We start from the raw sequence: 26474 nt of genomic DNA on the forward strand, positions 1-26474 counted from the left end.
ATCAAAATGATGTGCTGCTTCCTGCTTTCATCCGGAATTGGGAAGACTCAACAGTTTGGCTTCTAATTCCTATTCTTCTCTCACTTTCACCTGGTCCATCTCTGACTCTTCCCTTCCTTGTCTTGACTTCACTGTCTGCATTTCTTGGGATAGGCTCCGTGCTACAAATCTATGGACTCTGACAGCCCCACCACTTCACATCCAGCTTCCTGCTGGGACTTCATTCCGTTCTCCCAGTTTCTCCAACTTATCTGTTCTGGTGGTACCACCTTACACCAGGGTGTGTCTGACATGTCCTCCTTTTTCCTCAACTGAGGATTTCAAACCCCCATTATTGTTGATAAGGTCCTCAGTTATATTTGATCCATCTCCTGCACTTCTGCCTTTATCCCTTCCCCTTTATCCTGGAACAACAATAGGGTTACCTTTGACCTCAGATTCCACCCCACCAATCTCTACATTCAAAAGATAATCCTTAGCCATTTCGATCATCTCTAGGATACAACTACCAAACACAACTTTCCATCTCCTGCTATTTCATCAGTTTTCAGGGAACACTCCCTCTGCAATTTCCATCATTTCCTCCCACACCTGCCAACACAATTGCAGAAAGTATAGCACACGCCCTTTCACCTCATTCCTCCTCATTATCCAAGGCAGCAACACATCTTCTAGGTAAAGTAGTGTGCTCCTAAGATGCTGCTTGGCCTGCTGTGTTCCAGCTCCACACTTTGTTATCTCAGATTCTCCAGCACCTGCAGTTCCCATCATCTCTGATCACAATTTTAACCTCACTGTGATGCCTCTTCCAGGATGGCTAACCTGAAGAAGTTACCCTCCTCCCTCTGGGCCAACCTCAGGGGATCTCTCTCCCAAAGCAACTCTCCTATCCTCTATCTATCTTCAGTCCTCCTCCCCCTCTCTATTTATTTCAGAACCCTCTCCCCATTCCCCTTTTCTGATGAGGGGTCTGGGGCCGAAACGTCAGCTTTTGTGCTCCTCTGACGCTGCTTGGCCTGCTGTGTTCATCCAGCTCCACACTTTGTTATCTCTTTTACTTGTACTACTTTTACTTTAAATCTGCTGTTTTCTTGTATTCATTACTCACAATTAACAAGACCAACCACAGAGTGGGTGATCAGTTTGCTCTGCTCTGATACCAAGTCTGATACCAACCTTCCAGTTGCTTCCTATTTCAACAAATCACCTTGCTTCAGTAATGACATTACAATTCTGGGCCTGTTACAGTGTTCGAACAAAGCACATTGCAAGCTAGAGGAACACCACTTTATTTTCAGCTTAGTGAACTTACTGGCTCTAGGTCTCCATGTTGAGTTTGGCAAGTTCAATGTGTGACCTCTGTCCTCCTTCTTGATTAAAATCCCTGACGGCCCTGCTGCTGGCTTTTCCAAAATCGTAGGAAAACAGGCAGCTACTGGGTAAATTTACAAAGCAGTTACATCAGAGTCATATTAACAAGCTTCAAATGTAAGTCTGCCCAACAGTGATTAGTTTTTGTCACTCATAGCCCAAGTTGAGTAAAATGCAGCAAAAGGCAAGTTAGAGATAATGGGAACTGCAGATGCTGGAGAATCCGAGTTAATAAAGTGTGGAGCTGGACGAACACTGCAGGCCAAGCAGCATCTTAGGAGCACAGCAAGTTAGCTGGCTTCCCATCACACTTTCATTTCAGCCCACTTAACCCCGAATCCAGGCCCACTCCCACATGCTCAGTCAGATGTCATGCTCACATGTCAGATGTCATGTCAAAGTACCTGTGGTTTTCATTTGATTATTGACTTCCATTCTATAGATGCTGATATCATTATAAACAAAAAAAAACCTTGTCCTGTCTCAAGTTAGTTGTTGGACCTGTAATTATTAATTTTGTAATCATTTAGAAATTGAGACAATTTTCTTCAAACAAGTTAAATAGCAAAAGTTGGACTTGCTCGGTGTATACTGGCAGGTACTTTTATCTGAAATAGCACAGAAAATTTTGGCTTTCATGTCGCTGAATGGATTACACCAGTTTTAGTGCAATACTAGTATGAAAAATGCACCAGATTAGTCTTTTCAAAGACTAATCAATAAAGTCATTTTGGATTATCCAATTGACTAATGGACATCCATGATCTGGTGATTTTCAGTCACAATATCTAAGCAACATTTGGAGCATCGATCTGAATTGTTTGATTGACATTGGGAGGCAGGCTAGGTGATAAACCTGACCTTTGGACTTGGACAAATAGCCCCATGGTATGTGTAAACAAAGGTTTTTGGGAAGTTTCCCATAACCTCAATGAAATGGGCAGTACCACCATTCCTGGGATTGAATGGTTCTCGAAGAAGTTTGTAGTTGTCCCACTGACTGACTTATTGAAACAGTGCAGAAAATCTCAGTGGATGGTGGAATGTCAGAAGGATTTGACAGCCAGAAAGCTGTGTTAACCACTGTCCCAGTGTTAGCCACATGCAATTTTGCAAAGCTATTCAAGGTGGCTATTGATGTGACTAATTTGAGAGTCGGCGCTGTACTCTTGCAAGAAGATAACGAGGAGGTAAAAGATGTCTATTAGGAATTTTTCCAGAAAATTGAAGTATCATCAATTTTTTTTTTACATTTATATTGTCAGTATTGTGTCTGAGGCAATTACATATACTGATCATAACCCCTTAAAGCTTTTGGAAAAATTGAATGATAAAATTTCCAGATTGTTTAGATGAAGCTTATTATTGCAGCCATTCAATTTGAAAATTACACACTTAACAGGACGAGAAAAAGTAATTGCCTAAGCATTGTTGTGACTTTGATGAAGAAAGATGGAGGCGATCAGTGGGGGGAAAATATGGGCCTGAAATGGACTAGTGTAGTAAATGTTGGCACGCTTAGGATCAATGCAATGTTTCTGCATTGTAGTGTACTAGTGTGCGAAACTTAAGGCTTTTAAAAAAGTGAAGCCATCTTGGTAAATTGATGGGTTTTTTTAACTGGGGGAGGTGTGACAATACTGTGGCTTGAAGAAGTGCATCTTCTTCTTTCTTTTAATGAAGAAAGATTGAGAAAGAGGTACCAAGCAGTCTGCTTCAGTGGCCGTAAAGTATACAGCTTGGGAGGTCTTCTGTTTTGTTTTGAAAATTGGAACAATAGAAGCAGCCTAAATGGGTGGGATCAGCCTCTCACAGAACCAGGATTTTGGTTTTAGTTTTTCCATCATATTTGCTGGGGTCTTGAAGCTGGGTTTGGAAGCTGCGGTACAGCTCTCCCTGCTACTCTCTCTCTCTCTCTCTCTCTCTCTCTCTCTCTGTCAGAGTTTTCTCTTGATCTTTTCCACTTGGACTGGAGAATTACATGTAAAACAATCCATTTTACAGAATTGGTGTTTGCCAAGAGTGTGTTTTTAGGATACTATTATATTGAAACAGTTACTCTTTAGTAGTTAAATAAGCTATCATTCTGTTAAGGTTCCAATTGAGTTAAGTTATTCCAATTTCTTTTTTCTTTTGTTGTATTTTAACTATAGTGTGTAAATAAAGTATGTTTTGCTGCAAGCCTGGCAGTTTGACGAATTGAATTGTATCTGGAACACACAATGCCTGGCGCTTGCCTTTAAAGTAAGGAAGATTAGAGTCCAGACTATCTTTTTAATATCATGTGAGAGAGTTTGGTCTGGTCCGTAATAGGAAACAAGGTCTGAAAGGGAAAATAATGAAGAGTTTCTTTGACACCACTCACTATAATGATGACACATGGACTTGGGGAACAAAAGGTTAGGATCACAGGAAATAAGCCCAGAGGTCTCGTCAAGCCATTATGACAGAAACTATCATATCACTACAACATTTAATTAGCGTCAAACTTGCATAACACCACATTTTGCTCAACACAACAGCCTCTTCCAGATAGACCAGCAAGTGGTTTTCCTCTCCTATACTGGACCAAGCAGTCCCTTTAAATCCTTACATTTCACATTACACATCAAGGCTGACAGTAAATCTACAATATGGTGAGCTGTAGACTCGGTTTCAGTGCACATACACAACGTGGCGAGCAGCAATGCAGACTTCATTCAGCTGCATTAAACAACATGTTGGAAATCTGCAAATTAGTCAGCATCTTCAGGCTCAGATTTATGTCATCTGTTCATGTAGATGGTCAGCAGCAGAGAACAGTTCAACATTTAAGAACCTTATAGAAGGAATCCTTGTGGCAAAATGCAACAAGGAAGAATCCACAAACAATGGCAAAACAATTTCAGACCTGGTAACAAACATACTTCAGTAGGAATCCCCAGGGAAAGGAGTATTAGTTACTCTATCAGAGATAATGGGAACTGCAGATGCTGGAGAATCCAAGATAATAAAGTGTGAAGCTGGATGAACACAGCAGGCCAAGCAGCATCTCAGGAGCACAAAAGCTGACGTTTCGGGCCTAGACCCATCAGAGAGCCACAAAAGCTGACGTTTCAGGTCTAGGCCCTTCATCAGAGAGCCACAAAAGCTGACGTTACAGGCCTAGACCCTTCATGAGAGAGCCACAAAAGCTGACGTTTCAGGCCTAGACCCTTCATCAGAGAGCTCTCTGATGAAGGGTCTAGGCCCGAAACATCAGCTTTTGTGCTCCTGAGATGCTGCTTGGCCTGCTGTGTTCATCCAGCTTCACACTTTATTATCTTAATTACTCTATATCAGCCACAGGCTGCTTCATGTGGCAGGTTTAGCCCGGGAGAGAATTGGCATTCGAGCTCTGTAAGTTAAAATTCCTGTGAGCAAGGAAAATCTTTGAAAAGCAGCAGTGTATTATAGGTGAGAAAAACAAAAGGTAAGGCAAGTGTTTAGATTTGGGTTGAGTGTCATTGCTTTAGTAGGGGACAGGAAACAGTGTGAGGGAAGGTATTGTGAGACACAGCTACAGTAAAGAAAATCAATAAGGACCACAGAAGCAAATTAATCATAGGGTGCCAACCCGAGGATACAGAAAATCCTAGCTTAAAGCTATAACATCGCAGTTTAGAAGGCTAAGTAGCCTTGATCTAGCAGGAAAACCAAGTTAATATATTTTATTAAAGCCTCAAAACAAATGGAAGATTCTTCATAAATACTATGTTAAAAAGTGTTTATTTAATTCATGGCGAACAGGAATCATCGTTGTGTAAAAACATACAAAGAAGTGGGTATCATCTCAAAGTCATGAATACTCCAGTTACTTAGTAAAACCATGGCAGCAGAATTAATTCATTAAAGAAATTAATGCGAAACAGGGAATACCAGTTACAGCCGGGAATAACAAGATTTATCTTGCAAAGCCTCAAGAAAAGTGAAAGTCATCCATTTTAGCTGCAGGAAGTGAGAATCCTCCAGTGTAGCCATAAAACATGGGAAAATGGTCCAGTACAGAAATTCAGCTGTTGCTGCAAAATAGAAAAGACTTTTGAATGGGAAATAAATGCACTAGGCAGATACGGTATCAGAAATAAAGTTTTCAGGAAGATTTAATATCAGAGAATAGCTAAACAGAACTGAGAATTGAATGTAACAAGGTGTAGAGCTGGATGAACACAGCAAGTGAAACAGCATCAGAGGAGCTGGAAAACTGATGTTTCAGGCCTGGACCCTTCTTCAGAAAGGTGGAAAAACTGTTCAATGTCCAAATGTCCTACTATCATGGAGTTGGACATCTTTGAGAAAACAATTCTCAGGATGTACAATACAAATTAGATTTTAAATCAGAAACTAATCAAGTAAATACATTTCAGGGTATAAATGACAATGTTGTAGCTTATAAATATGTAAATGAAGTGCCAGAAACTTTAGAGATAGTACTGAAAGCCCAGAACAACAATTTCAAGTTCAGAAACAACAAAATGCTTGAAAGCACAAGCATTACGAGAAGACCTTAGCATCCAAGGGAATCATCAGATAATTTCATTCAATATCTCTACAGATTAATGGCAAAATTTATTAATGGGTGATTTAACGTCAGAATTCACACAAGACAGACTGGTGTTAGAACTGCTGATGAATCTTTGTTATATTTGTTACGGTAAAAGCAAGATTTAGATCTCAACAATGCTATTTGAATGGTGAGTGAAGCAGAAGTCTGGAAGCAACACAGGTCAATACAAACAGGGAAACATGAGTGTTGGCCAAAGTCCCCTCTCAGCTGCATGGCAATGTTCTATGCACTGTGATCAGTGTCAGCACACTGATGCCGGGATTGATTTCTGCCTCCAGAAGTCAGTACTGCGGAATAGGTCTCAGATGCCTGCATAACTGCCAAGAAAATTAGAGGAAACACTTGTCCTGGCAGAGGATATGAGTGGACTCCATTCTGTTTTTAAGGTACAAAACCACAAAAGGAACACATGGCAACCTAATATAATGAGCAGGACAGGTACCAGACACTAAACCTCCTGATCAGTACTGTGAAACAAAGAAGCCTCAAAAAGGTACAAACTGTGCTTTATCTCTCACATAATTAGTCTCAAAATAAGACACATATTCAGAAAAGCAGAAAATCAAATAGTTACCCACACAAAGAGGTCAATGAGATATATAAGTCGACAATAGAAGAAGAGCTTAAATTATCCCTCGGGTAAATGGTTATCATGATCTTACATTTTGGAAAACCCAATTCAAGGAGATTCAAGTTAGACACAAGGGAGTGTCTCACTATCTTATCAGGAATTGAGGCATGATTGAAAATACACTGTCTACGACAACCCATATTGCGAATATTTGTTCCAGGTAGCAGAACACTTAAGATTAAATATATCCTATATATATGCTACATTGATGAGAAGATAAGCTTAGGGGCTCAGAGCAGGAAAGCAATTCCATGCCCTCAGAGCTAGAAAGAAGTCCCTCAGTTATCAAAACTGAAACAGTCAGTCAAACAAGAAATTAAAGTGTTAGAAAGGAGTTACGTTTTCTTGGTATTGATTATTTATAAAGGATATTGCTGGAAGAAAGTGAGAAACTTTTTTTTTCCTTATATTATATCATTTCTAAACTCTCAGCTATGTTTTTTCCCTAAATATGTCTAAAAGAAAAGCATGGCTTTTTAAAGAACATTGGCAGCCTCATGAATACGAATTAACCACCACGTAACAAATTGCAAAAGAGTAAACTTGTAATTTATCAAGGTAGATTTCACTCTGGGATCTGATCATTTCAGTTTTACCATCAGCTGGGGTCATAACATGATGGTAAATGGTATGACAATTTTTTTTAACCTCATTTGGTGAACACCACTGAGTCCTTGAGTCACAAGGATGGTGTTGGAGCTCACATTCACAGGGTCAGAAACGTATTAGTGCCCATAGATGTTCTGGTCCATTACAATCTTCCTTTCCTAACATATAGCAGTTATTGCTTCAGCTTAGGAGCAGCGCTTTTCAAAATATAACCAGATGGTTGTAGAAACCAGATGGTTGATTACACATTATTAATGCTATCGGATACCGAAACAAGATATTCCATGAGTGAAAAAGAGGTTCTCTAGGTTACATGGACTTTCTAGTTATTTTCAGATGATATCCTCTGGAAGGAAGTGCTCATAGAAATGGATAACAAATGTTTAGTGTTTCCAATGAGCATGAATGAATGAGCAATAATGCCTCAAAAAAATACAGATATTTTTATTTCGTCTCAGGAGATACGCCTGTGAGATAACATACGTGCAATGGAAACAGCAGATGACAGCAGATGCACACTATAAAGCAAAGGTTGACTCCTCACCAGTCTAGGTATCAAGTGCATTCATGAAGCTGAGACACATACGCTGTCATGTGACCAGCAAACGAAAATCAATTCAACAAAATGAAACAGATTCAGAAGAGGGAACAGGGATGTTTTAACATCCATTTTATTGTGTACAAGGTTGGCCAGATCATTGGGCGATCCAATCAACACATGTTGGTCTTTGCATTTGGCAACCGATAAAAAGTTAAAGTGATGGCATGAAGTACCACCATTTTACCAAAAGTCCATAAGACAAATAATAAAATCAGCCTTCCATTTCCAGAGATCCAGTTGGAAACCTGAATGGAGCTGCAGACTTCATAACTAATGGATAGAACTCACCTTTTCAAAACACTACTTCACCAATTAAATATATTGAATGCAACATCTGGTGCAGTATCCATGAAAATTTTGCAATGCTTACTTCTTCCAAGAAAAAGTCATTTGTCAGTTCAAGGGAAATGGAAAATTATGTAAATAACTATTGAGTTTGGTCCACTAGCCACTGCTCTTTTGTTTCTGTTTTAGCTTGAGAAGTAATTAAGTTCTTGAGTCATTGTTACAACAGCTGCAGTCTCAGTTTCATATCAAATATAACATCAGGCTTACGTTGTTTTCTAGTCACACTAAGTCCACATGACTGTCATCAGAAAAAAATATCGTCAAACCTCCTATGGTGTAAGCAGCTGTGAGACAAATCTAATGTTTCTTATTGTCACTCCAACCTGCCAAATGATCTGTGCGTGGCTTAAGTGGGGACATGGATTCTTATTTATTTCACAGCTGGAATTTTCTTCATTCTACTATCTGCCTGCATTTGTCATAAGCTTTCTGCTTACAGATCTGATTTAGGATCTTTGCTGGATCTTTTAACTGAATGATGTGTTGCCAAAAAGCCTTTTTCTCTCTCTTAAAGTTCCTTCCCTGACCTCACATCTGAAATATGCAAATTGTGACTTTGAAATGGAATAAATAAAAGTAGACTTTTGGAAGAATTTCATTCATAGCAAGATGCTTTCGTCTGAAGAGCAGGAGAGATGAAACTCTAATTCTCTCTTCATCCAGAGAAATCAGCACAAACCGTATGTGCATTCTTTCAGATGTTTTTTGAAATATATTTAACAGCATTGGTGATCAGAATTGGTAACATGAAACCACTAAGCCCCCACAAGCCCCACCCCACATATTATGAGTATCAATTTCTACATCTATAACGTATAAAATAACAAACAGGATTGGCTCATACAACCCCTCAAAGCCTGATGCCATTTTAATGTCCAGCTGCACATCACTTCAGATGCACCAAGTCAGGTACTATTTTGCATTGTCCCCTCAGGAAACCAAAATATCTCTGAAAGAAAAGGTAGTCCTTTGTTTTCCAGGTACAAGTCTCAATGTCCTTCTTGGTGAATGGGACTCAAAAGGAGGGCCATTACCTACACAGTAAATCGTGTGAAGGCTCCAAATACTGCAGTCTGAACACAGATAGTGCTCTGGGCCAGTGTTATCTCCGAATCAGATGGCATGCACAACAATGCAATCAATGATCTTCTATGTTTCATCAGGTTCAGTGTTACCATCTTCTCTGTGCTCCTCACACTCCTCAAACTCTGCCAGTGCACAACAAACTTTGCCAACTGATTCGCGACCTCACTGTTGCATGCAGCGTCTTCACTCAGCAGCTCTCACCTACCTCATCCTCCACACTGCTCACCATTCTCTGTGAAGTTTTGGTCTCCTACTTTAAGGAAGGATGTAAATGTTTTGGAGATGGTGCAGATGAATTTTACTGAGCCAGTTGCCTTCTGAGGCAAGGTTAAACAGGTTGAACTTCTTTTTATTGAATTTTAGAAGAACAAGGGTTGATTTGATTGAAGTTTATAAGATGGGCTTCAGATTGTTATGGCAGGTCGGCACAACATCGAGGGCCGAAGGGCCTGTAATGTGCTGTAATGTTCTCTGTCTATGTCTATGGATGCGGAAAAGGGATTTCCTCATGTGCGTGGGTTCAAAGCTAAAGGGCACCATTTACAACTTAAGTGATGAGATAGTAGGAACTGCAGATGTTGGAGAATCTGAGATAACAAGGTGTAGAGCTGGATGAACACAGCCGGTCAAGTAGCATCAGAGGAGCAGGAAAGCTGACGTTTCGGATCTAAGAAGGGTCTAGACCCGAAACGTCAGCTTTCCTGCTCCTCTGATGCTGCTTGGCCTGCTGTGTTCATCCAGCTCTACACCTTGTTATCACAACTTAAGTAATGCTCTTTTATGACAGAGATGAATGGAACTATCTTCTTTCAAAGGACTGCGCAACTTTGGAATTGTCTGCATTAGAAAGTGGTGCAGGTACAGTCATGATCATTTCTAAGGCAGAGACAGACAGATTCCTATTAGGCAAGGGAATCAAATGTTACTGAGGGCAGATTGAAATGTGTGGAGTGGTGATTAAGTTGAATAGTGGAACATCCTTGAAGGACTTGGCAATTTCTTTCTACATAGAGAGTGCTTCATACGTGGAATGAACTTCCAAAGGGATGTAGGTACAGTTATATTTAAAAGACATTTAGATCAATTCATCTATAAAAAAATGATTGGAGGGATGTGGCTATGTTCAAGCAGGTGGGGCCAGTTCAATTGGGGATTATGGTCAGCATGGACGAGATGGACCAAAGGGTCTGTTTCCATGCTGTACGACGGAGTAGTCTATTTCTGTGTCAAATCCACCAGGGCTGGCAGCCTCCATGTCAGTGCAAAGCGCTAAGAAATATAGCTTAGAAGCACAAAATTCATTCTGTGCAGACACATGAGATGCAGAAGCTAATGTGGGAGGAGAATGTAAATCAGAAGTGTCCCGAAGTTTCAAAGTTAAGTGCTGAAGGGCTGAAATAGATTTGGAGTTACAGTAGAATCGTTGGCAATAATATGGTGAGGTTGCCAATGTCAATTTCAGTGAATGAAGGGCAGAGGAGGATTCTGTATATGGATCAACTAAGGATATATTGGCAAGGAACACTGAAATGGATGCCAGGAAATAAGTGGTGACCTGCATCGACAAAATAGGCAGTCTGGCTTTCATGTCAGGAGCTGTCACCATCTAGTTTTTTGGGCAGGGGAAGAATTACACGCTGCATTGAAATGAGATGTCACTGTCTTTGTAATTAGTATCTAAATAATGACGTTGAACACCCCTGTCAATATGAAATGTCCTCACAACTGTCTCTTTTCAAAAGAGAGACATGGTTTCTCCTATCTATTCATGTAATTAAAATCTCTCATCTCTGGAGCCATTCTTGTAAACCTTTCTGCAATTTCTCCAATGATTTCACGTCCTTCCAGAAGCATGGTCTCAGATTTGAACAAACACTCCAATTAAGGCCAAATCAGTGTTTTCATAAAGTTTGACTACTGCATTTCTGTTTTTGCACTGTATGTCTTTGTTATTCAGCCCAAGCTTTGGTATTCCATCTTAACCACTTTCACAACTTCCCACCTTCAGCAATTTATGCATGTGTACCTTTAGGTCTCTCTTTAGGTTTCCACATCCTTTATAGAATTGTATCTTTTATTTTATATTGTCCTTGTTTTTCCCTCACAAACTGTATTCCTTCATTACTTCTAAATATTAAATTTTCATCTACCAAGTCTCTCTATTCTACTTGACTGTCTCTCTTCCTTATACCTGTCACCATCCTTTTTGCAATTTAAAATATGGATGTGAGTTTGCTCGCTGAGCTGGAAGGTTAGTTTTCAGACGTTTCGTCACCATTCTAGGTAACATCATCAGTGAGCCTCCGACGAAGCACTGGTGTTATGTCCCGCTTTCTATTTATCTGGCTAGGTTTCCTTGGACATCACCAACCCAAGGAAACCTAACCAGATAAATAGAAAGTGGGACATAACACCAGCGCTTCGTCGGAGACTCACTGATGATGTTACCTAGAATGGTGACGAAACGTCTGAAAACTAACCTTCCAGCTCAGCGAGCAAACTCACATCCAGAAGCTCAACCTGAGCTACAAATCTTCTCAAAACTCGCTAATTTAAAATATTCTAATCAAATTGTCAAGGGCAAGTTCCCTTTCATGAGACCAGTTTGATGGTGAATAATCAAACGAAGATTCATTAGTGGTCTTTCTCCAGTATTGATAACTAGACAAGCCCCAGAATCAGTGCAGAGACAGAAGGGTCAGCAGCAGTGAACCAATGTTAAAATATTCTTAATAGTAGATTCCAGCATTTTCCTAATGGCCGATATGAGACAAACTAACCTTAGGTTTCCTAGTTTTCTCTCTCCTTCTTTTATTCAGTAACATTTGGTAACCTGTAATTCAATGGGACCATTCTAAAATTTAAGGAATTTGGAAAATCATATTTATATTTGTCAAATTAGGTGAGTGTTTTGTCTGTTAAAGAGGAAAATTACAATCAGTGAATTTGCATCAAATTTTACTTATTAATAATTAAAATTCTTTAGGTACCAGGTTAAATAATCGAGAGATTATTTCACTCAAATTTTGTGTCATGTATACTTTATAGTCAAGTGCCAGTTGTGGGAAGCATGATAGAAAGCTTGTAACATGTGAGGCTCAGAAATAGCCCTGACAATGACATTAAAATAAAAAGTTGGCTGAGGGAAAAATATTAGATGGCGTTCAATCAATTGGACTTTGCTGAAACATCGAGTGTACAACAATCATACACATAAATAAAATCAAGATGATTCACATGAGACTTCATTTTAACAATAAATATTACAATAAAAAATTTTGTTCCATATTAAACAGCTATAAATATCAATTACATCAGAAAATGTTATCTTTAAACAGTTTAAGAGGGCAGATATCAACATATTTTTCAACTACATTCTTTGAAAGATATTTTTTGAAGAAAATAATCATTGACTGGAAATGACATCAACTTGTCTTTGACATTCTTGGCTACTAATGTTGAGATACTAGGGAACACTAACATCAGAATACCCCAGGCATGAGTGGTGATTATAGAAATGTCGTGGAAAATGAGGATTTTTCACTGCTGCTTGTGTTCATGTTGATATGTGGAATTGAAAATTTGTCCTGTGCTGCTTGTCACCTATTAAAAACCTTACATATTTGTTCAGCAAATTGGTAGTTGCAGAGTCTATCTCAGATCGTTATTCAGATAAAGCCTTCCAAAAACTGATTTGAAATGACAAATGTCCATTTGAATCAATTTTATTTCATGGTTATGGAAAAATATCTCACAGATCTCTGTAAGGACCAACTGAATTGTTAATATTATGACTTTGCATTCATTTGCATTTGCCCATCTGGGTGCAAACTAATTACGAAGCCAAAAATGTTGAGCGCCTTGAATTATATGCTGCTACAATATGCCAAGTCAGTTTCATCTTTCAAGTTTGTGCATCAAATGCTCTCTGCCAAATGAATACAACTGACCATGCCTAAGACTCAGATGAATACCTTTTAACTGTATTTGTGTGAGTAAGGTTGGGATTTGAGGAAATCTTCAGCATTAATCTGTTTTATGCTGTGCATGAAAATCAATGTCATTTTTTTCCGGTCTTTTAGTTGTAAATTTGAGCACTAAACACATTTGTCTGTATCTTACTCAGCTTTTCGCATTTATCATACATTTGTATAGCATAATGGAAAGCCACATTAGCAACTGAAAATCCTTTGAAAATTGCAGGCTCATAAACATGCCAATTCCAAAAAAGATTCACAGTCGACTCAAAACATTAACTCTATTTCTCTCTCTCAACAGATAACACCAGACCTGCTGAGCTTCTGCATAATTTTGTTTTTAAAAAATTTTAGATAGCATCCAAAGTATTTTGCTCTTCTCTGAAATGTGCCAGATATGCATAAATGATTGTTATATTGAGTTGAAAATTAAATTTTAATGCTGACAGAGGAAATACACGGTACTTCCTTGGGTACTAATTGTTTGCATTGATTTATACAGCGTGCTGTCATGTGATTGGGAGGATAGAAGACAGAAAAGTTAATGCAACATGGTACATAAAAACAGGGCCAAAGTCTGGGTTGTGCCGAAGAAAGAAAACTCTAGGCTCAAGCCTCTTGGGAGATTTTATGATGACCTTCAATTCAATGTATTTTACAAATGTTTCATACACATGATACTAGTGTTGGAGAACTGGGCAATGAAACAGCAGTAAAACAGGGTTAGATGTTGGCAAATTACAAATAGGTGCCTGAAGAATGTGAGAAAATTGAGATTTTAACCTTCAAGTATTGAAAAAGAATTTAATTTGGATTTCAACCCCATTCAGGTAAATATTCATTAAAATATTGATGTGAGAGAGATGATGGGAACTGCAGATGCTGGAGAATCCAAGGTAACAAAGTGTGGAGCTGGATGAACACAGCAGGCAAAGCAGCATCTTAGGAGCACAAAAGCTGTCATTTCAGGCCTAGACCCTTCATCAGAGAGGGGGATGGGGAGAGGGTTCTGAAATAAATAGGGAGAGAGGGGGAGGCGGACCAAAGATGGATAGGGGAGAGGATAGGTGCAGAGGAGAGTACAGGGGATAGGTCAATCCAGGGAGGACGGACATGTCAAGGGGGCGGGATGAGGTTAGTAGGTAGGAAATGGAGGTACGGCTTGAGGTAGGAAGAGGGGATGGGTGAGAGGAAGAACAGGTTAGGGAGACGAGGACACGCTGGGCTGGTTTTGGGATGCAGTGGGGGGAGGGGAGTTTTGAAGCTTGTGAAGTCCACATTGATACCATTGGGCTGTAGGGTTCCCAAGCAGTGATGTGAGATTTCCTTTTGCCTGAGTACAGAAAAATGATATTTTTATGATCCAGCTGATATTACTACTACAAAAGTGAAATCCCAGATTGAAACCTGATTTGAAATATTTGTTATTGCTTTTAACAGGGTGGTCTTTCACTGAACCATGAACACACAATACCGCAGGTTTGGCATCAACAATAAAACAGAAATTTATTATAGAATCATAGAGGCACAGCATCATATAGCATGGAAACATATTCTTCGGTACAACCAGTCAATGCCGATCTTAATCCAAAACCAAACTAATCTCAACCACCTGCTCCTGGTCTATATCCCTCCAAAACTTTCCTATTCATGTACTCCCCCAAATATCTCTTAAAATGTTCTAATCATATCCATATCCACTACTTCCCCAAGTAGTTCATTCAACACACAAACCACCCTCTGTGTAAGAATTTATCTCACATAACTTTTTAAAATCTCTCTCCTCGCGCCTTAACAATGTGCCCCCTAGTCTTGAAATCCCCCATCCAAGGGAAAAGACAACTACGATCAACTCTATCAATACCTCTCATTATTTTATGAACTTCTATCAGGTCGTCTCTTAACCTCTTACAGTCCTATGAAAAAAGTCCCAGCCTATCCAACCTTTCTTCATAACTTAAACCTTCCACACCTGGCAACATCCTGGTAAATCTCTTCTGAACCCTCTCCAGCTTGATAATATCCTTCCTATAACTGGGCACCTAGAACTGGACACGGTATTCCAGAAGTGGCCTCACCAATGTACAACCTCAACATGACTTCCCAACTGCTATAGTCAAAGGACTGAGCAATAAAGGCAAGCATGCCAAGCACCTTTTTAACCACCCTGTCCATATGTGACGCAAACTCCAAGGCACCTCTGTTTTACAACACTACCCAAGGCCCTACCATTAACTGTATAAGCTCTACCCTTGTTTGTTGTACTAAAATGCAATACCTTGCATTTATCCGGATTGAATTCTATCTACCATTTTCCAGCCCATTGACCCATTAGATCAAGGTCCCTTTGTAATCTTTGAAAACCTTCCTCACTGTCTACAATGCCACCAATGCTGGTGTTATCCACAAACTTACTAACCACGCCTTCAAAATTCTCAACCAAATCATTTACATAAATGACAAACAAAGGTGGACCCAGCATTAATCCCTGTGGGGGAACACAAAATAAATGAAGGTAAAATAGAAGGAAAAATTATTTATATAAAGCAAGTTTAAATATATCAAAACACATGACAACTGCAATTCCATTATTCTCAACAGCACTCCTTTACACTGTCCACATGAAAGAATTCTCTTTTCCTTCATATCTCCCAGACTTGAATTAACTGTGGCTTCAACTCCCCTTTATCAAAGGCTGATAGTTTCTTCCTTGAGCCTTCATACAACTGACTTAAACTATCTCAGCTTCAAACAATCCCTTCAGGGTTGTAATTAAGTACTTCTGGACTAGACCTTTCAAACAAACCTGTTTTCATTGAGGGAATCTGTTTTCTAACAGTTCTGAACCATTTCCTTTCATCTGGAGCTACTGTTATATATATCCAGCTTCAGCCAAGACTCCTGCAAACTATATCTCTGGCCTTCTAAACCAAAAGTCAAATGCTCAACTGTTTACTTTGTTTGCTTATAAAGCTAGCACAATGAAAACAAAACATCATTATTCTTCAGGAAGTATATAAGTAGTGATGCCTTGCTACAGTTATAGAAGGCATTGGTAAGGCCACACATTTAATATTGTGTGTAGTTTTGGTCTTCTAGTCTAAGGAAGGACATTCCTGCTATTGAGGGAGCTCAACGAATTTTCATCAGATTGATTCCCGGGTTGGCAGGACTGGTTTATGAAGAAAGATTGGATCAACTGAACTTGTGCTCACTGGAATTTAGAAGAATGATGGGGGATCTCACAGAAACATATAAAATTCTGATGGCACTGAACAGGCTAGATGCAGAAGAACGTTCCTGATGTTAAGGAAGTCCTGAACTAGGGGTCATAATCTAAGAATAAGGGGTAAACCATTCAGGATTGAGATATGGAAGGATTTCTTCACTCAGTGTTGAACCGGTGGAATTCTCTCCCACAAATAAGCTGTTGGGGCCAGTTCATTAGGTATATCCAAGAGAGAGTTGGACATGGCCCTTGTATCTAAAGGAATCACAGGATGTGTAGAGAAAGTGGGAGTGAGATACTGAAATTGCATGATCTGCCATGGTCATATTGAATGGTAGTGCAGACTGGAGGGCCGAATGGCCCATTCCTGCACCCACTTTCTATGCTTCGATGTTGCTGTTTTAAAAGAAATTATTATTATTACAGAAAGGTTCCAAGCTAATCCTTATACCCTTTCAGACACAATGACCAAACTGACATGCCACTAGTTCAAACACAAATTCTAAAAATTATATTAAAATATAGATAAATTACACATCTTACTTCACAAAATAAAAGATACAATATTTAATAAAAACATATTTGATTACATATCCACACCAGTTTTCAAGGCTTATGTTCCTGCATTATCTCAGTTGTTCTATTTATTTTAATTTATTGATTGCCGATCAATTCATTGTCTCTGGCAATTTTCTAACTGGTCATTTATCCTTTTACAAATAAGTCCCTCTCTGATCCAGGCAGGTTTCTTTTTATTATTATTCATTCTGCCTTCTCCTTACATTTTATCTTCTCTTTAAATTGTTTTCCATCAATATCTCATGTTTCTTCTAATCCATTTGGCCCATTCAAACTCAACATCACATGTTTTAGTTATGTATCTATCATCTAATTAAAATGATTGGAATAATTGCAAGTCTTTCTCTTGCCCTAGGTCTCACAAGGAACTTAAATTCAGTCTGTGAGGATCACGTGAGCCCACTGCTTAGCATTACTTGCAATATTCATTTAAATTAAAATAAGCCTTATGCCTGTTGCAGGAAATGTTTTGGAAAGGATTATAAGAGATAGGATTTATAATCATCTAGCAAGCAACAATTTGTTTGGAGATAGTCAGCATGGATTCGTCAAGGGCAGGTCATGACTCACAAACCTCATTGAGTTCTTTGAGAAGGTGACAAAGCATGTGGAGGAGGGTAGGGCAGCTGACGTGGTGTACATGGACTTCAGTAAAGCCTGTGATAAAGTTCCACATGGTAGGCTATTGGAGAAAATGCAGAGGCATGGGATTGAGGGAGATTTAGCAGTTTAGGTTAGAAACTAGCTTTCTGCGAGAAGGCAATGAGTGGTGGTTGATGGAAAATATTCAGCCTGGAGTCCAGTTACTAGTGGTGTGCCTCAAAGATCTGTTTTGGGACCACTGCTGTTTGTCATTTTTATAAATGACTTGGACGCAGGCGTATGTGGATGGGTTAGTAAGTTTGCAGATGACACTGAAGTTGGTGGAGTGGTAGACAGTGTGGAAGAATGTTGCAGATTGCTGGGAGCCTTGGAAAAACTGCAGGATTGGGCTGAAAGGTGGCAAATGGAGTTCAATGCAGGTAAATGTGAGGTGATTCACTTTGGGAAGAATAAGAGGAAGGCAGAATACTGGGTCAATTCTTGGTAGTGTGGATGTGCAGAGGGATCTTGGTGTCCATGTACATAGATTCCTGGAAGTTGCCACCCAGGTTGATAGTGCTGTTAAGAAGGCATACAGTGTGTTAGGCTTTATTGGTAGAGGGATTGAATTCCAGAGCTGTGACGTCACGCTGCAATTGTACAAAATGCTAGTGCGGCCTCACTTGGAATCTTGCATACAATTCTGGTCGCCCCATTACAGGTAGGATGTGGAAGCATTGGAAAAGGTGCAGAGGAGATTTACCAGGATGTTGCCTGGTTTGGAGCAAAGGTCTTATGAGGAAAGGCTGAAGGACTTAGGTCTGTTCTCATTGGAGAGAAGAAGGCTAATAGGGGATTTAATAGAGACATACAAGATGATCAAAGGATTAGATAGGGTGGACAGGGAGAGCCTTTTTCCTTGGATGACGACGTCGGCTTGTATGAGGGGGCATAGCTACAAACTGAGGGGTGATAGATTTAAAACTGATGTCAGACACAGGTTCTTTACTCAAAAAGAGTGGTAAAGGCGTGGATTGCCCTGCCTGCCAATGTAGTTATTTCAGCCACATTAGGGGCATTTAAACAGTCCTTGGATAAGCATAAGAATGATGACGGGATAGTGTAGGGGGATTAGTTTATTAGTTAAATTAGTAAATTAGATTAAATTAGTTCACAGATTGGCACAACATCGAGGGACAAAGGGCCTGTTCTGCTCTGTATTGTTCTATGTTCTAATAATGTAAATGTTAAAAAAGTGATAAGATATATATCAAGGTTGTAAGGTTAAACACTGCTGCCAACTTAGCACCTTTAAATAATGCTAGACCTTGTAGGAAACTGGCCATGTATTTGGCAACCAAGATAGATAAATATCATTGTGATAGTCGTGGCAAAGTAATGTTCTACAAGTTAATGTTGTTTTATTGGTACATTCTTGAATTAACACTTAATTTAAAGCTATAAAACCGCCTGAACTACCAAATATCATTTAATACATTACAAATAAAAAATGGAAGCTACAAAATTGGCTTAGCAAGACAAAAGTCACAAGCTGGACTCCAGGTCAGTGACTAAGTTGATTACGAACCCAGCCTGCTGTGGAAAGTTCTAAAAGTCTCAACAAAAACATTTCACCAGATAAAATTCATAAAGTTTAAAGTAAATACCAGGGTTATTTATCAAATTTAGCTATCCTGATTCTACAAAATTTATTTCATGTAATCCAGGTATTAAAAATTCAAATCCCAATTCATTCAGAAGTTTATTCAATGGTAAATAATAGTTTTGATTGAAATATTTTGATAAATGTTAAGTTTCCATTTGTGTTGATCCATACTGAGGTCCAGTTTACAGATAGTGGCCATTATTCATTTCGTGAAAGAAAGCATAAGTATATCAGTGCTGTCTAGACAACTGGTGAAAACTTAGAAGCATGGGAGACACAATAAAAGTAACAAAGTCGTAAATGTAGTTGAGATATAATCCGATCAGGTAAGAGTAGTTTTATGTACAAAATATTTTAACTGAAGGAGAAAGTTCTTTCTTACCTCTCTCCACTGTATAGTCTCAATTCCTTGTACATATAGAACACAAACTGTAAAAATAAGATAAGTTTTCAATCAGAAAAGACAAAGTAACAATGAAAACTTTTCCAAAAAAATCAGCAAACTCAGCAGACGTGAATTTATTCAAGTAAAGTTCCAAGTAACAGGCTTAGCTCGTGTGCTCATCACAACAAAAGGCATTCTCTGCATATAAATAATTGAGGAATGGACCATATTCTTCAGTGCACAGCTTTGAGGTCAGACAGCAAAGTTATTTTCAAATGGAATGGACCGGGTGCTAACAATATCTCCAAAGTTCGACAGCAGAGTTATTCTTTAGTTCACCAAGTGGAATAACTTTTTTGCTCTAGGTTTAGTTCCATTTTGCTCAATCAGGGTCTCACTGATTGGAGAGATCTTTTTGATAATCATTAAATCCAGGTTCCTGTGGGCAGGTGAAACTCACCTTCTAACCTCTCTGACACTTGAATTCAAAAGCCACATTCATGCTTTTGTTTTAGGTTCAAAGCTAGCTTTAGAAGATCTCCCATTTGAGGAGTGTTTTACTTCTCAGAGGCTTTCAAAACATTAGTGCCTTCAATCATTTTGTAAAATATCATGCGCAATTTAAACTTTTGCTCACTTGTATTGGCAGTCAAATACCTATATCACACAACCTATTGTGCCTTTCTTATTCAGACATGCACGGAAATAGGTTTTATGACAATATCCCTCTTTCTCTAGGTTAGCTTTGAAAGAACAGGTTTTAGTTTGAATGTAGTTTAAAAATTCCACAACCGTTTAGCCTTGCTCTACTTATCTATCAAAAGCTGGTTTATTTCAACTGCTAAAAGGATTAAAGCCCTGATAGCCAGCCTCTGAATTGGCTACTAGCCTTGAAATTAAATTTGTCTGGTAGCGGATGAGAATCAGTGACATTTTAGACTGATTGAAGGTAGATAGAGTTTTGGAAAAATTTCGATTTATAGAAGGTGGAAGATTGGAGACTGGCTACAGCAGCACTTGAGTATTTAAACTCCAGAGTAACAAGGCATGGATGGGGTTTTCGAAAGATGAGCTGAAGAAAAATTGGAGGCAGGTGATGTTACAGAGGTGGAAATCCGCACTCTTGGTGATGAAGCAGGTACGTGGTCCAAAGTTCACTGCTGAGTCAAATACCAAGGAACTGACCTGTCTAGTTCAGCCCTCTTTAGCTGACAGGGACAGGGATGGAGTTTTTGGTGAGGGAACCAAGTGTGTGACAGGCACCAGAAATAATGGCTTTGTCATCCCAGCATTTAGCTGATAATTTCCATATCTGCCAAAGCATGCTCTATAGGTTGAGTGGCCTATTTCCACATTAAGTCACATCATGAGGTGTGGATTTAATTCTTTATGGGAAGGAAAGTGTAACAAAGATGAATTAACAGTACCAGCAATATTGGTTATGAGGGCTTTTTTTTTGGCTCATGCTGCTGTCCAGCCTAGCCTTGACCAAACAGGTAGAAGTGAGAAAATATTGTCAGAAATACCCACAGGTTCTGAACAGTTTTGAACTTGCTACCATTTGCTGACAATCTCTAAATCCTCCCTGCAGTGGGATTTGCAAGAATTCAAAACAGAGGCCATTAAAGTAAATTTTACATTACGGAATGTCTCCAATTTATAAACTGAAGTGGTAAATGAAATAAATTAACATGTGCCAGATGCTGAATAGAAACAAAAATGCCAAGATTAAATTGCGCTAAATTTATGAGCACCATCATAAAGCCAACAATCAGCTCAGTTCTTTATCTTTATTTATAACGTTGCAGCCCAAATGTGTGTTCAATCCATCTCACGTCTGAACACGTCAACAACTTTGCTGCATGATTTACATTTTCTCTGTTCCAGTCCTCTGACACCTTTTCATATAGTTGCATCTCAATTTAAAAATGAATGTCTTTGATAATCTGACCTATCAGGTCCAGTTGTTAACTGAGCTTTATAGCAAAAACTAACACAGCAGTTACACTAAAGTGGGCGCCATGGCCACCAATCAAGAATGAATGTAACTTGGTGAACAGTATCAAAGGAAAGATTCCTAGAGATGCTGAATTTCCAATTCAGAGAAAGAAAACCTCTTTCTAAATGGCTTAAGTGTGAGATCAAGACATTATGTCAGGATGCAGCACTGTGTTAATCTGGACTTGCTTTTACAGGTAGATGGACAAGACCGAAACTGAAAGTTTCTATCAAACTCTGAATTCCTCTTTCCTCATTACAGCTCTGTTGTAAGTGAAATGAGAAAAAAAAAATTGATCACAGATTTAATTTCTTTGTAATGGATAATTTTCAAATTACTTTCATAGCACTAAGCTGGAACTGTAGGTCAAATGGAACGAATTAAAATGGGTAACTGAGCACGCTATACTGCTGTCTGACATATGCTATTTTTAAGGTCCAGTGTTAAGTTAAAAACTAATGCCCTAATGTCACTGATTCTTCTTTCTCTCATAGTTGATCATGCCAAATGCTTCCTGCTCTCTGTATGAAGTAGGTTATTTCTCTAACATATTTAAAATTTCTACTTCACTGATCTATTTTTTTTCAACTGGTATGACTGACCTTAGGAGTTATACTGTGTGTGCACTTTATCTATTCCACTTAATAGTTTACATACATTAATAAAATTCTAGCTGAGTCTTTTCTATCTACTTAAATGGTCCATTACCATTTGTTCAATTTACACATAGGGTCATTCCTTTTGCACGCCTCTGCACATTTTCCAACAACAATTTCCAATACTTGCAACATCTGGTGACCTGATTGCACTCAATATACCTGAAGTCTAATTACTGCATTATGAAGTTTCACATAGCTTCTATCAGCAAACCTGACCCAATATCATGTTTGCTCTCCAGTGATTCGCTTTCATCTGAGTCACATGGTCACAGGTTCAACCTCGTTTGAAAACCTAAGAAATAATTGAGGCTAACACATCACTGCACTTTTGAAATTGTTGCATTGTCTAAAGATTATTTATTTTGAGTAAACATTAAATTGAGTCCCTGTCTGCTTATTCAGATCTCATGGCCCAGTTCAAAGAACAGGTTGTTGGGGGAGGGACGGGGCCTGAGAAATATTCTGTTGCCTTGACAAACAACTCATCTCAACTAACATTAGCACAACAGATTACGTTAGGTGTACTTCAAATGCACCCAGGGGCTTTGCTGTCAATTAATTTGTGGCCTAAATAACAACTACCACACTTTACAAGTAAATCATTGGTTTTGAATTATTTTAAATTGTCCCAAGGATAAAAGTAGCACTGTTTTCACTGCTAGATAATAAAATGTGAGGCTGGATGAACACAGCAGGCCAAGCAGCATCTCAGGAGCACAAAAGCTGACGTTTTGGGCCTAGACCCTTCATCAGAGAGCTGATGAAGGGTCTAGGCCCGAAACGTCAGCTTTTGTGCTCCTGAGATGCTGCTTGGCCTGCTGTGTTCATCCAGCCTCACATTTTATTATCTTGGAATCTCCAGCATCTGCAGTTCCCATTATCACTGTTTTCACTGCACCATTTTTTAAAATTAATTGCAAAAGCCAATGTGTGTTTTATTGACCAAAAGTGACAAAGGTACTGACACTCTGTTTCAAATTTTCCATGGGCTAATGTTAGTCACATCATTCAGTTACATCTATGCAATGGTAAGTAGTATTCGTGCTACAAAAGTGCCAGGCAATGACAAGTGAGAATCTAGCATTTACCCTTGTCACTCAATGGCATTGCCATCACTGAATCACCCATTATCATTATCCTGCAAGTTACCATTGACAAGAAAGTGAACTGGACATATAAATACTGTGGCTACACCAGCCAAGAGGCTAGCAATCCTAATACAAATAAGGCATCTCCTGACTCCCCAAAAATCTTTCTACCAACTACAAGAAAAAAAGTCAGGAATGTGATGGAATACATTTGACGGTTGGTGGACTAATGCATTCTGGAAGAGTGCAGTTCCAAAAACAGAAGAAGCTTGACGCCATCCAAAACAACACAGCCAACTTTACTGGTACCATATTCACAAACATCAACTCATTCTATCACTGACACTCAATAGCAGCACTGTGTAACAGCTACAAAATGTATTATTGAAATCACCAGGGCTCTTTAACAGCACCTTCCAAAACCATGAACGCTATCACCCAGAAGGACAAGGGCAGCAGATAGTGGAAACACCATGACCTGCAAATTCTTCCCCAAGGCATTCACCATCCTGACTTGGAACTATGTGACCATGCACACAGTGGATGGGTTACAATCATACAATTACCTCCCTATTAGCAGTGAGAGTGTACCTACATCAAATGGACTGCAGTAGTTCAAGAAGGCAGTTCACCACCTCCTCAATGACAACTAGAAATGGACAATAAATGCTGGCAATCATAGCAAAGCAAATATTCCCTGAATGAATTATGTTTGTCAATGCTATATCACAGTATGGTATTCTTCATAAATAGCTTGGCATGAATTCTTTTTCAATGCACATCCAGAGTACTGCATTTACTGTTGCTTTGCATGCAATTACAGTGCATTGATGCATTAGTCCACCAACCATCTCGGGAGCATAAGTACCCTTCATGAAACTGCAGCATGAAAAGCATGATCAGTTTGAACTTCTGGAGCCATAACACACAACAAATACAATTTAATATCATCATTTATTTTTCTACCCAGTAATAAATACATAAGAATATAACAAATTAGAGCAAGAGCAAACCTTTTGTCCTCTCAAACCTGCTCTGCAATTCTATAACAGTGTGGTTGATGGAACTGAGGACTCAACTTCTTTTTCATGTCAGAACTTCATAGCTTTTTGCGATATCAAGGATATTGCAAAATTGCGAAACCTCTTAAAATACATTGTGTCAAACCCCTCAGGCACGCGTGCATTTCAATAAGAAGCATAATATCAACAGATATTGAAATGTATAAGACTCTGAGAGGTTTGACACAGTTTTCTGGATTCTCAGATTTCTAGGCGTTCAATACTCTGAAAAACAAGATTCCTTCACATCATACTCTTAAATGAGTATCTCCCTATTCTGTACCAACATGCTCTACCGGTCATTTGAGAAGGAATGTCTTCTCAACATCTACCCTGTCAAACTCGTCAGAATCTTCCTGATTTCAATAAGAATAATACCAACAGGTATTGAATTATACAGATCTGAGGATCCAGAGAATTGTGAAGGCTGGATAAGTGAATATGTTTAAAAAGAAGGTCGATAGCCTTCATCTCCTCAATTTTGCAAGAAGCTATGAAATGTTGGCATGAGAAAGGAGTTAAAGCCTCGGTCATATGAGCCACACTCTCACAGAATGGCAGTAAAGCTCGAGAGGCTGAAAGGCTTACTCTTGCTCCTTCTTTTTATGTTCTTATAATTTCTTAATGGGTAGAAAAATTAGAATATAAGGAATAGGAACAAGGGTAAGCCTCTCAGCCTTTCAAGCCTACCCCACCATTTTGCCTCTTATTGTTCTGAACTCTAATGAATGAATGCCTAACCTGAAGAGCCATTCATGACAAATCCAGACCTTCTTTTCAGGAATCAGTCCAGTGAGTCTCTTTTGAACTGCCTCCAATCTCAATGCATCCTTATATAAATTCTAAAAATTATACACACTACTCCCAGGTCATCCTCACCACCTCCACCCTGCACAATACTAACTCAATGTGGCATGGTTCACAAGGCAGCGTGATGGCTTAGTGGTTGGCACTGCTGCCTCGCAATGCTAGGGACCTGGATTCGATTCCCACTTCAGCTGACTGTCTGTGTGGAATTTGCACATTCTCCCTGTATCTGCGTGGGTTTCCTCTGGTTTCCTCCCAGAGTCCAAAGACATGTGCAGGTTAGGTGAATTGGCTATGCTAAATTGCCAATAGTGTTGAGGGATGTGTAGATTAGGTGCATTAAAGGGGTGGGGGTATGGGTCTGGGTGGGATGCTCTTCAGAGGGTCAGTGTAAACTCATTGGGACAAATGGCCTGTTTCCACACTACAGGGACTCTATGAAGTATTTCCTATACTTAAACTACAGACCCGAGCAATTCCATTTGCTGTCCCAATTACTACTGCCATTTTTGTGCTACACGCACAGGAGAGCTTTGATCCCTCTGCATTGCATTGTTCTAGAGTCCCTCTCTCTCTCTCTCTCTCTCTCTCTCTTTCTCTCTCCATCCAATGATGTGGCGTGCATTTAAATAATAGGTTGCCTTTTGATTCTTCCTATCAAAGTCCATGATCTCATACAATGTGCATTAAAATCCATCTGCAAATTTTTTGCCTGCTCACTCAACATATTCAAATCCTCTTGTAAACACCCATTTAAACATACCTTCTTACCAATTTATGGTATTGTGAGAAAATTTGGATATTTTATAGTCTGGCTCCTCCTCTTTCAAGTTATTAATGTCAATCATTAATAATTGAAGCCCTAGGACTGAACTTTGTTGGCACTCCACCCGTTACATCTTGCCAATCTGAAAAAGGCCCGTTAATCCCAACTTTCTCTGTTCTCTGTGTGTAAGCCAAGCTCAATTCATGCTTGAACATTACTGTAATACTGTGACACCAATAGTGCGTAATAAAATTTTCTGTGGCACCTCATTGAATGCCTTTTGCAAATTCAAGTACACTATATCTCTGGGTTCCTCTTAATCAAGTCTGCTTGTTACATCTCAAAGGACTCTAGCAAATTTGACAAACATGGTACTCCGTTCATAAAACCATGTTGACTCTGTTTCATTGAGTTTGCTTTTCTAATTTCTATTTCTTTTCTATTT

At 39.1% G+C, this 26474-nt stretch overlaps 1 protein-coding gene across 5 annotated transcripts in view; it reads right to left on the reverse strand.

Moving 5' to 3' along the window:
* Nucleotides 1-26474, reverse strand: part of LOC125463008 (copine-8-like) — a 636730-nt gene that overhangs the window by 509443 nt on the left and 100813 nt on the right. For all 5 annotated transcript variants that reach the window (XM_048553605.2, XM_048553606.2, XM_048553607.2 and 2 more), the window contains one exon: nt 19647-19693. In XM_048553605.2, coding sequence (XP_048409562.2) covers nt 19647-19693 — 47 coding nt within the window. The remainder of the gene's footprint in view (nt 1-19646; nt 19694-26474) is intronic.

Source organism: Stegostoma tigrinum, chromosome 21 (assembly GCF_030684315.1).
Source record: "Stegostoma tigrinum isolate sSteTig4 chromosome 21, sSteTig4.hap1, whole genome shotgun sequence".
Classification (NCBI taxonomy): domain Eukaryota; kingdom Metazoa; phylum Chordata; class Chondrichthyes; order Orectolobiformes; family Stegostomatidae; genus Stegostoma; species Stegostoma tigrinum.